General features: G+C 37.3%; 1 protein-coding gene across 1 annotated transcript; it reads right to left on the bottom strand.

Annotated features, from left to right (window-relative positions):
- Window positions 1-4,697: 4,697 nt before the first annotated feature.
- On the bottom strand, window positions 4,698-7,757 carry fam221a (family with sequence similarity 221 member A). Its single transcript, XM_032536349.1, has 6 exons — window positions 7,400-7,757; window positions 6,955-7,128; window positions 6,640-6,830; window positions 6,465-6,538; window positions 6,191-6,323; window positions 4,698-4,903 (listed from the first exon to the last, which is right to left on the bottom strand). Exons 1-6 carry the CDS (start codon window positions 7,462-7,464, stop codon window positions 4,791-4,793), a joined length of 750 nt encoding a protein of 249 aa, XP_032392240.1. The 5' UTR covers window positions 7,465-7,757; the 3' UTR covers window positions 4,698-4,790.
- Window positions 7,758-11,355: the final 3,598 nt, after the last annotated feature.

The following is an 11,355-nucleotide window of genomic DNA, read 5'->3' on the forward strand; positions in this document are numbered from 1 at the left end:
GACGGACATGTTTTGCATCCAGTGTCTCACGTTCATCTCAGTAAGTTAGCAAGCGTACACGACAGAAAACTTCCGTGTAGGTTGCTTCAAAATAAAAGCACTTCCTGTGACGGCTCGCAGTAAAACTAAATTCCTGTTTTAATCACACTGTAATTGACCATTTCTTTTAGACTACCTTAGTTTTAAACTAAACAACATGAATTTCTTATTCAGGTGCTTTACAAACATTTTACCACAATGCCATACTTCAATACAACTGTAAAGTAGTTTTAATTGAGTAGGCCTATTTTATTTTCTCCTACTTGGCTATTGTACGTTTTAATTATTTATTGCTTTACTTTTCATATTCATATACATTTTACAAAATATTATGAATAATCTATGATGTATTAAAGTGGATAAAGAGGAGAATTTATTGATCCGGTAGTGAAATTCACACGCTAGCTGCCAAGTCAAACGTCCGGTGTTATTTTGGTAGAAGTACCTCAAAAGTAATGCAAAAGTAGTGTAACGCATTACAATTTAGAGACAGTAATATTGTAATATAACTAGTTACTAATCTATAATATATTACATTTTGGAAGTAACTTGCCCAACACTGGATTTAATGTTATTATTCAAGTACATAATGCTGAATTACTGTGAGCACAAACGGTTACAAACAAGGACATAGTATTCACAAGGAGCACACTACACTCCTACACTTAAGCAGCAACTACAGGGACATTTTAATAACAAGTGCAGTATTGTAATTAGGAATAGCTTTATAGGGTTCAATTCATAAGCAATGCATTGTTGCTTTACTGATCAGAATTGTATGGTGTTTAAGATCCTTTAAATTAAGCTCGGGTCAAAAATGAAGCTGAGACTTGAGACAAGAAGGATATTATTAACCATAATCCAGATTTATGACCATCATTTTTTTGGCCTGACATAATAGCCAAGGCACAAAGTTTAACGTGCTTTAAGTGAATAGTTTTGGGTCAAATCTTTGTCATTTTCTTTCCAAGATTGAAATGAAAAAATCAATACCACTCTCATGTCTGTTGGCTAAATGTAAAGCTACAGCCAGCAGCCGCTTAGCTTAGCTTAGCATCAAGACTGGAAAAGGGGAAACAGCTAGCCTGTCTCTGTCCAACCATAACAAAATCTTCCTAATAGCACCACTAAAGTTTCTATGTTGTATCTGATTTCTTTAGTGAAGGAGTTTTTTACTGTTTAACGGACATGTGATGTTAATGGGATGTGATGTGAAAATCTGCACTTACATTTCATTGATAACTCGTTCTAGTATTTGGAAGGGATTTTTAAAATGTAGCTGGATTCTAACTAATGTCAAATTGATAAACTTGAGACCTAGTTCAGTCGTTACTGGTAATTAAGAGATCCATCTAATTGGTGGTATTGTTTGTTTTGTCTTTTGTGGCTGCTCTTAAATGAAGTACACATAAATTGTGTTATGAATTGTTTCCCCCTCTTCTGAAAAGCATAGTAATAACTTGATCTATCACAGCAGGGTTTACTATACCATGAAATACAACCCTTTGTTATTGACTTGGTCCTTTTAATATATGAAAACTTATAGTTCCTTTACAAGTGCCTTATTGCTAAGTGGCGCAGATAAGACTGCTCTATACATACAATTAATATTAGCACTAATTCCCCTCTGTCAAACATACAGTATGCCTTGTGTGAATATGTTTCTGGTCAAAGTCAATCCATTAATTGAGTGGGTGTGTTTAAACACACTTTTGTTAGTCAAACATTACTATTGATTTAACCCAGTTATACAACATACCATGCTGTTTGTTATTACTGTGCTTTTTGAAAAAGCAAATCTATTTCTTCACGACTCGCTCTCCATCCCCCCCTTAGACCCAGGGGGGGGATTGAAGTAAAGCTTCTATGAAGTCGCTGCACTGTCAATTTCCCACTGTTTCTACTACAAAAGAGAGGCAACACACACACACACACACACACACACACACACACCAATGTGTCCAATGTGTCAAAGTAATACATAGGAATGTGCGTCGCTTTTAGGAGATTGTGATGGGTTTTTTGTTCTTCTTAGAAACAGAACAAGCTGTATTTTGTTCAAGTAAAATCTGTCCTAAATAGAAAACAGGCTGATCCTCCTGATAATTAGTACATGGAGGGAAAAAATATTCTGAAACTGTGAAAATCTGAGTTCATAGCATAGAGGTACATTTTTTAGTGAAATGCTCATTCAAAGTTTGGCTACCACAAAAAGCTGACAGTAAAGTTGACCTGAAGTAAATCAATGGATGTCCATATAAAGTATTATCATACGTGAACAAGAATTATTAAAATAAAAACAAATGTTTACCCACATTTGGAAATAACATTGTGTTCCCACCGGATGAATCATGCTTGTGGTAAGTGTTCTGTTAATATAGTATTGTAAATATAATGCCTTAAAACATTATGTGACCTTTGAGTCATTCAGATATGTACTCATTTCTTAACTATTTTTAACCTACAATAGCCTAACAGATACCATATTGACCACTTGGGGGAACATCACCTTATGAAGTTATTATGATATTGCAATGCTAGCAAAATGTGCTCTTTAAAAATCAAGCAGACAGAGTAACATTAGTGTTTGTGTCTACCTGACGGTCCAGCCATTCCTTCTCTTTTAGTTCTGTTTTTGGTCTCATCCACCTGTTCCTGAGGGGAACGCTTCTTGATGCATCAGAACAGTGGAGTTGGGTGATTGTTATCACTACGTGGGAATAAAAGCAAAGGGTCAGATGACCAACCATTGTTTTGCATTTGAGAAATTCTATGTCAAGCTGTAGTTCCCTCTGTAAAGGGAAGTTTCTGGCTCCAAGTTTCAAGTGATTTGTCACTGTCAGTCTGTTGTGTCTCTTATGTGCACCTGAGTTTTTGCTACCTCTCTCTGTCTGTGGGGAAATTAGGCAGTGTGTTCTTCTCTCAGTGCGTGCTTACCATAACTGTCACTGGGGTAATTAAGTGTTTCCTTGCACAGTAATTGCCAATTTAATCATCTGTGCTTGCGACCTGATTTGCAGTGTCGGATCTGTCAGTCAAGCTGGACGTGGTTTCCATGGGGATAAGGGAGGTGTAGTTGTCATTCCCTTCAACCACTGGTCAAAGTTAATTACCTGTAGCCTCCTGAACAGGGTTGCTATGGGTGAGACAACTTCCCTACATTGTAATTGTGCCAGACTAATGTCAGGCCTTTACCTCTTCAATTAATTGGTTTTTTTCTCTTAAAGAAAACAAACAGGTCAAGTGTTTTTTTCTTAAGGATGCTTGATTCTAGGAGTCGACAAAACTCTTCTGCATTGCAAAGGGGGAACATGATTGGTTCAAAGTGTGTATGCGCTGTAAATGTGTGTGTACATACTTCATCTTGATGCAACTTGATACCATGGTCATTGCACATACATGCTGAATCTGAAGTGTCAGCTTTCAGATGGGATCCCATTTGCTACCTCTCCAGCCCCCCGGCTGCATGCAGAGACCCAGGTGCATCCATGCCACCGTTCAGATGTAGCCCTACTTCCTTTCCCTCGAGACCACCTGTTCAGCTCACTAACACACCCACGCGCACACACACACACACACACACACCAAGTTCCCTCAGGTAATATTTACATTATGATACAGCTGACTTGAGATGCACTGGCCAACACCGGTGGAGACGCTGATCCAGTTTGACTTGCCGTCTTCAGGGTGTAAACATTTGAGTGGGAGTAAATTCTCATTGAGATCCAAATTTATTTTATTTCTCAGTTAAAGACGTTAGAAATTGGGCTGCCAATGGAGAAAACATGACCTCCTTCAATCTCCATTCAGAGCGTGGATTAAATCAGCTCTCATCGTTGCTGATCTGCCGTGAGGAATGGGATTAATCAATCGGAGACAGTACATCTATCTACAAATTAAAAAGGCTGCTCATCACTGAACACGTAGCTCCATGGTTCTGGTGTTATTTTGGTGACATGGTGAGTGGGCGGCCTTCTCTCAATAAGAGAACATCAATCATACAAACCTCAGATGTGTAAACTGACCGGTTTATGGAGCGAGTATCAAGAAAGGAAATGCAAGGCCCAAAAAAAAAAGCAATGAATAAAAGTACGGGTTAGTTATGGTGTCAAATGTCTGAAGAATGAAATAGTAGAGATGACTACATGTTAAACTGCCTATGACCTAGTAATTCAATAACTACCCTGAAAACTCAAAAGTTTAAAAGAACTCATTCTGAAAGTTTGGATTTGATATGCTTAATCTCTTTTTTTTATCACACAGATACATGTGTGAGTTTTATGCTTGGCATTTCTACAGATCATACGGCAGCCAGAACACACAAAAAAACACAAGATCTCCTAACTGTGCTTAGGAATTATTTCACCTTGAGTAAATATTCAAATGTATTCATGCTGTCTCAGACTGTGATGTGTCTAAAAATTTAACAAACGACTGTCAAACTTCATCATCATAGTAATGCTCCCACATTAGATCAATATGTTGTCAGTTAATTGTTTAGTTGTGCGGAGGGATTTAATCGCTACTGTTGCTGACAGTTGGTTATTCTCCTGTAAGTCACGACACTGACAAAGACAGACACTTCGCTGAATAAGAAAATAGTTTAGCTGTGAAACAATCAAAATCTGACACTTGTAATGAGAAATACATGTGACAGATCAGAAGATATGTATGATTTATTAGATATTGTAAATGTTGTCCGGTATTTAATGGATGGTTTGAGTGTTGGACTCTGAGAAGATGGTTGCCTTTCACTGGTTTTTGGTCGCTCTCTTACAGTGAATAGAGCTAGACGCTTTAGTAGACGTTTCTTCGATCCTTAATGCAGAGCATCTCTGCTGGCAGCCATCTTCTCTGTCTTGATCTGAAAAAACATACGGCAGAGATTATGAACATCATATGTTTACTGCTCTTTTTTCACTAAAATAAAAAAAAAAGGTTTTGTGAATTAAATATACCAGGATCTAATGTGTTAATATTGTCAAACGTAAAGTCTTATATTTTATGCAATGCATTTACAATATCTGCAGTCACTGATGAACATAACATTTAGAAAAAATCAAATAAGCCCAAACTTCTTATTCCCAATTAAGGATAAAACCATATGTAAAGTGATAACGTTATAATAGAAGTTATGGTGGCTATACTAAATAGTGGATTAATCAGTCAAAAGCAAATCAAATCACACATAATTAACTACATTTCCACAGTTTTCTGAAGAGGTGAAATTACTTGTTAAAAGCTGCAGAAGTCAAGTCTTAATTAGGGCTTAATTACAATTATTTTGGTCAATATTTAACATGATTACTAATTGACTTTTAGAAATATGTTGCTTTTACTAAACTTAAACAGTGAAACAAATCTTTTCCAGTTCAACTTTTTGAATTACCATTTAGAACACAAGAAAATAAGGGTTTACTTGCAAAATGTAATGTGCAAATTATTTCCTTTTCCCAATTATATTGTTTTGTTATGAGGAGCCAAAGTCGAGATCAAGAGCCAAATTTGATTAATTGCACAGGCCTGGGTCTTATATAATTCACAAACTCCTTTGATTCCATTGTCAAATTATAACTAAATGTTCTCCTTACATGTAAACTGTGTATGTATGTCAGTTAAGCACCAATGTGCGATCATACCATAAGCTAACGATGTGTTCTAAAAGAAGATAATCTCAATTAATCTTGCAACACTATGAAAACGTTTGCATCCACAAGAGCTCTACTACAAATGTAGTCTGACTGAGAAATCATTGTGTTAATGAAATCTAAAGGCTCCACTATACACTTTCGATCTGAACAAATCCCTTCAATGCACACTTGGTTGTTCAACACTGATGCTGTGCTGCTCTTTGCTGCCCTCACATGCCTCTTCAAAGAACTTGCTTCACCTTTAGTGCAATGCACGCACACATCCCACATCACTTGAATCCCTCAAACACTGACTCTGTGAATCAAAGAATGTCCGAGTTGAAAAATGGCTTGTATTTGGGAGTGTTGTTGCTCCACGTAGCTACAAATGCATGGAATTTTCCAGACTCACCCTACAAGGAATAGAATTAAGCATCTCTCACATAACAGCTTAGCCCCTCTGCTGCAGCTTTCCATTGCAGATTAAATCGTCACATAAGGGCTACATATCGGGTACGTACCTGAGCTGCTGGCTTCCAAAGCAAGGTAACCATCCAACAAGGAGCTGAAACCTGTGAGCCCCCCCATAGCAGCATAAGGAACATCCCTGCCTATGGGCCGACCACGGGCCTCCCTTTCTAGTTTTGTCTCAACCTGCCAAGAAAATAATGTGATTTGAGTTCAAATTGAGTTTCAAGTGTGTAACTTTATGTAAATATATCTATATTACAATATATTTATTTGCTTTTTTTTTTTTACACCAAGGACCTACTTTTGAGGTTTGACTCTACTCACCAGGGTCTGATGGGCAGAGCTGGGCTGGCCACACCCACAGATGTATGGACTCTTGAACCCAGAACAGGACCTGCCTGAAAAATGGATTAGAAACCAAGCATGTGGAAAATCAGCTTAAACATTTGTGCTAGAATGAATTGACTATTGTCTTTAAATGAAGTGATTTCAGACTCACACTTTTTGCACAAGTTTCCAGTAGCTTCACTGTGATCCTGAGGATAGTGTTTACACCCACAGCGGACAGGGGTTGCCCCCAACCGGGGGACATACTGGTAGGCAGAACAATGACATCCTCGGACCTGGCATGGTAGGGTCAGGGGTCGTTCAGAGGGAACCACTTCAAAGTCGGTCTTATGTTGCTTGTACCTGGAAAAAATAAATTACTCCCAAATGCATTCATTTATGTATTGCTATATAATACATGTGTGTGGGGGCGTGTAGGGGAGAAGCAGGTCTGATTTATTGTGTTATTGAGTAATGTGCTAGCTACCTATGTGTACAGAAGCACTGTGTCTCAGGACCAATGAGTTTGCAGTCGATACCTCCTGCAACCCCGAAGCTGACATACAGCCTGTTTTTCTCTCGTTGAGGGAGAACCTTCCTCTTGTACTCCTCATATTCCTCTGGAGTGAACAGTTTTCCTCCATCATCATCACCCACAATCCTTAAAAAAAAAATACAAATAAAAACAGCTAAGAATCTTGTTGGCATGAACATGTACCGAGCTAACCTGCCCACAACAAATGTTTATTGTGTTATTTTAGCATTTCTATTGTACTTGAGCTGTTAACGTTACATCCCTTCTTATGTAAGCATTGTTAGTTGTCACATGGTAGCTTGATCACAAGTGTTTAAATGTTTAAAACAACAACAGGAGATTAGCTAAAGTCAGAGTTAGCGTTAAGAGTTAAATATAGTCTAATGTTGAGACAAACCTTCTGTACTCCCAGTAGTCATCCACTGCTTGTAAAGCTGATTTATCGAGACATATTGTCTCCATTGCCAAAACTGATGGCTGTGGGCTTTTTGTCTTCCACGGAAAAACAACTAGCTAGCTAGTTAGCTAATGCTGCTGTTTACCACAGTAGTTGCCATGGAAATGTTTTTAACGTTCACAAGCTGAACCGCAAGCGTGTCTCTTCCATAGAAAGTTAAAGGTTCTTCTTCTTTTTGGGCAGATTGCTACTTTTGTGTAATACCGCCACCAACTGTACAGGAGTGTGTAATACCATGAAGTTCATAGAGTCTAGGCTTGAAATAATTCAAAACAAACAACCAAACAAAAAAACAAATATTTCTCACATGCAAAAAGTAGTTCTACATCTTCTCTGTCTTGGCGTTTTATGCATGAGCCAGTACAATTCCCTACTATTTGTCAGGTATAGCATTGAATCCTTTGTGACCTAATGTAAGTCTGGTATACAAAGTATTTTCCGGTCACATTCTTCTGTACTGTAAGTACTGTTTTGTAAATGGACTCTGGTTGGTTTAGCTCTAGCTACGTTGTAGCCGTTCTTGGGAAACAGAAAGGTCTTAAATATGTTATAAAATAGTCTATCTCTGAAGGGTTTAGTCACTTAACACTTCACCTTTAAAACAATACTGTGTGTATTTAAAATGTTAGCAAAACTGGGGTATTGTATTTATAGTATATTTTGCTAAGGCTCCAATCCATGTAAATAGTCATTTTAGCATCAAAAAGCACACTTCATTCAGACTCAACAGACACCAAATACAACTATGAAAAGACGCTTTTGGTTTTCTGTACACTTTTCCAACCGTGACAACTCTAGTGGTGGTTGAAATAAACACATACTTTACCGATTTACATGTGAAGCTAAAAGTATTTTCTTTTAAATGGACTCTGGTTGGTTTAGCGCTAGCTTAATCTTAATAGCTGTTTCTGGTAAACAGAAAGGTCTTAAATAGGTTTTATAAGTTCTATCTCTGAAGGGTTAACATTTTTATTACTTTTTATTAATTTTAATTGCTTTTAGGATGTGCACCAAGTAGAAGGCACATTGTTAAAATGTCTGCAGAATTTTCTAGTTTTATAATTTATAGTTTATTGATCCCCAGTGGAGAAATTACAATTTACACTCTGTTTGTTAGTAATCCCTACACACAGGCCTGAAATACACACACATGCTCAGGACCTATTCATGCACAAATGTAGAGATGTCGGTGTCATGCTCAAGGGCACCTGGCAGTGCCCAGGAGGTGAAGTGGCATCTCTCGAGCTACCGATCCACACTCCGTACTTGGATCCGTATGGCAGTAGCTCAGGAGACTATTTAGATGTTTTAACATACAGTATGTATGCCTCTTATTAATGGCTTCACTATTTAGAGACCGTGGAGCACTAAAGTTTATTTCAAATATCAGGCTCTAAGTCACCATTGCTCCCTGTGTGCTGGTTGGCCGGCTTTGTCAATCAGGAAACTTAATCACAGTCCTTGACTTATTTACAGTGGCTAGAATAAGTTTACACCCCATGCTTAAATTGATTAAAAAGAGGTATAAAAAAACATCTTTTGGAAATTAATTAATCTTTATGCCTTAATTAAATAAAAAAATGTTCCTCCTTAAAATACAGAATATTATTCATCCTGATAAAGTTCCCTTGGCCTTTGGAATAAAAATAAAAAGTTTCCCCTGTGTGACCTAGGATACTATCTATCTATCTATATGGATAGATAGATAACAGACAATACAATTTCAAATCATGCAACACACACACACATATACAAATGAGTGAGCATATCTATTAATTACACACACATACTGTATATATATATATATATATATATATATTTATATATACACACACACACACACACACACACACATACACACGTATGTGTGTAATTAATTGATGTTGTGCTCACTCGTTTGTAGTGTGTGAACATTGCGGAAATGAGAGATTTCCCATGGTTCTCTCCCTGTATACACGTATGAACCACACTGTGCAGCTACAGTAATGATAGAGTAGTGATGTGGTCTGTTTGCTAGCATACTGGAACTCAGTTTGATTTCAAAAGAAAAAGTAGTTCTTAAGTAATATTTTAAGATATGTCTTCAGTTTTCATTAGGCACATGTGGTTCAATTACTTAATATTGACTAAACTGATTGTCTTACATTAAAAAGTGTGATTTATGTGACAAGTGGGTAAAAAATGGTAGTTGAAAAGTAGAATCAATAGTTTTTTGTGGGTTAATATGGTACTTATACCATACCTATAACTTAATAACCATTGTCATCATCATGAGCCAAACTGCATTTAAAATGAGTAAAAAAAACATTTGCATTGATAAATAATAAAGACTGAATAAAGTAGTTTTCTGGTAAACAGATATTTATTTTAAACATGCAATCACAAAAAATGCACAGCCAACAATGGTAGTGAATATAATGAGCTTACTATTTCATGTATCCCACATCATTTGCAACAAGTCAGTGGAAGGGTGCTGTGTCAAAAGGCCAAAAGGGACTACCAGCTGTTTCAGGCCCAGCTGATGAGACAGTGCAGCATGCCCTCTACTGGAAGGAGCTTCTCTGCATGTGTGAGGGCGCTGTCCTGGAAGAGCAGCTCCTGTGGAGGTTTAGGGAAGACCATCGTTTTCTCACGATAGCAACGGGCCTCTTTAGTCGCCATCAGTACGGACTGTTGACGGTGGGCAGGGGCCTCTGGGTTGACGATGCAGATTACTGGGGTTGCCATCTTCACTTATAGATACTGAAATGCACTTAGACACAGTAACAGCACAACATTAGTATTTTTTTACATTATTTAAATGATTCTATATTCAGTTTAGTGTACGAAAGGTCGGTGATCAGAGCAGGATGACAACTGCTTAACCCTGATTCTTCAGATGAAGACAACTTTGAGGTAGAGGTCAGATAACTTCTGAAGTTGACATTTTATCCACTTTTCAGCCCATTTCCCTCAGGCAAAGTTTGTATGCCATATCTCATAATCAGTTAAAAATCCTTTGCACCAAAAGTTGCCAGTAAAACTTGTCTATCTGACAATTTCTATCTGATTCAATGCATTCATGAGATGGCACATGCTGGCACCAACAGAAAGATGAATTAGGTTAGTAATATGTAAAAAGCTAATGCTTTGTTACAGCAACAATAACTTTATTCTACATGATTTTTCAACCAGTAGTTATGGAATTTAATGACAACTAGGCTGACTAAGCTTTGTCTGTCATGACAGTACTATAATGAGGGATTCTTTCACTCTGGGGACTGTCTTTATTATTATTATTCACTGTCTTTACAGCCATCTGAAGGCAACATTTACAGTGTTTGGAGAGAGCAGGAGGGGAAGACGTCCTGGGCCACTATACAACTTTAGTAAATAGTGTTGTGATATGGAGCTAAAATTGTTTCTTCATCACATGCAAAAGAAGAAAAAAAGATCAAAGAGAAAAAAAAGTTTGAGAGAAAAAGTTTTCATACCAATAGCAAAAGAAATCTCTCTCAAAATACTTTTTTAAACTTTCAAATATATATTTTTTGCTGTCTTTTCCTCTCGCAAGTGACTGTGTGTGTGTATATATGTGTAACGTTATTCGATATAAATATTGTCATAACGTTAGTGTTTTTTACCTAACAAATACAATCTAATTTAAAATGCCTCCGAGTAAAGTTAACGTAGGCCGAGGACGGAAATTTGACCAAGACACTGACATTTAACTAACGTTAGCATTAGCCTTAAGGTAACCGGCGTACCTATTCAATATATTCCGTAGTGGGTACACAACCAATACAATTTAACGTATTATTTATAACGACTCAACGGTAACTTTAACGTTAAGCTAACGTTACCTGTCAACAAGTCTACGAGCTAGCTAACGCTAGTTAACTTAGCTATAGCTAGCT

Source organism: Etheostoma spectabile, chromosome 14 (assembly GCF_008692095.1).
Source record: "Etheostoma spectabile isolate EspeVRDwgs_2016 chromosome 14, UIUC_Espe_1.0, whole genome shotgun sequence".
Taxonomy (NCBI): domain Eukaryota; kingdom Metazoa; phylum Chordata; class Actinopteri; order Perciformes; family Percidae; genus Etheostoma; species Etheostoma spectabile.

Excerpts from the sequence above, each read along its gene's own strand:
- fam221a (XM_032536349.1), bottom strand. The coding sequence starts at position 7,464 with ATGGAGACAATATGTCTCGATAAATCAGCTTTACAAGCAGTGGATGAC. Across the intron at positions 6,539-6,639 it reads TGGAAACTTGTGCAAAAAGT|GCAGGTCCTGTTCTGGGTTC; the intron begins GTGAGTCTGAAA and ends TCCATTTTTCAG. Across the intron at positions 6,324-6,464 it reads GCTCTGCCCATCAGACCCTG|GTTGAGACAAAACTAGAAAG; the intron begins GTGAGTAGAGTC and ends TTTTCTTGGCAG.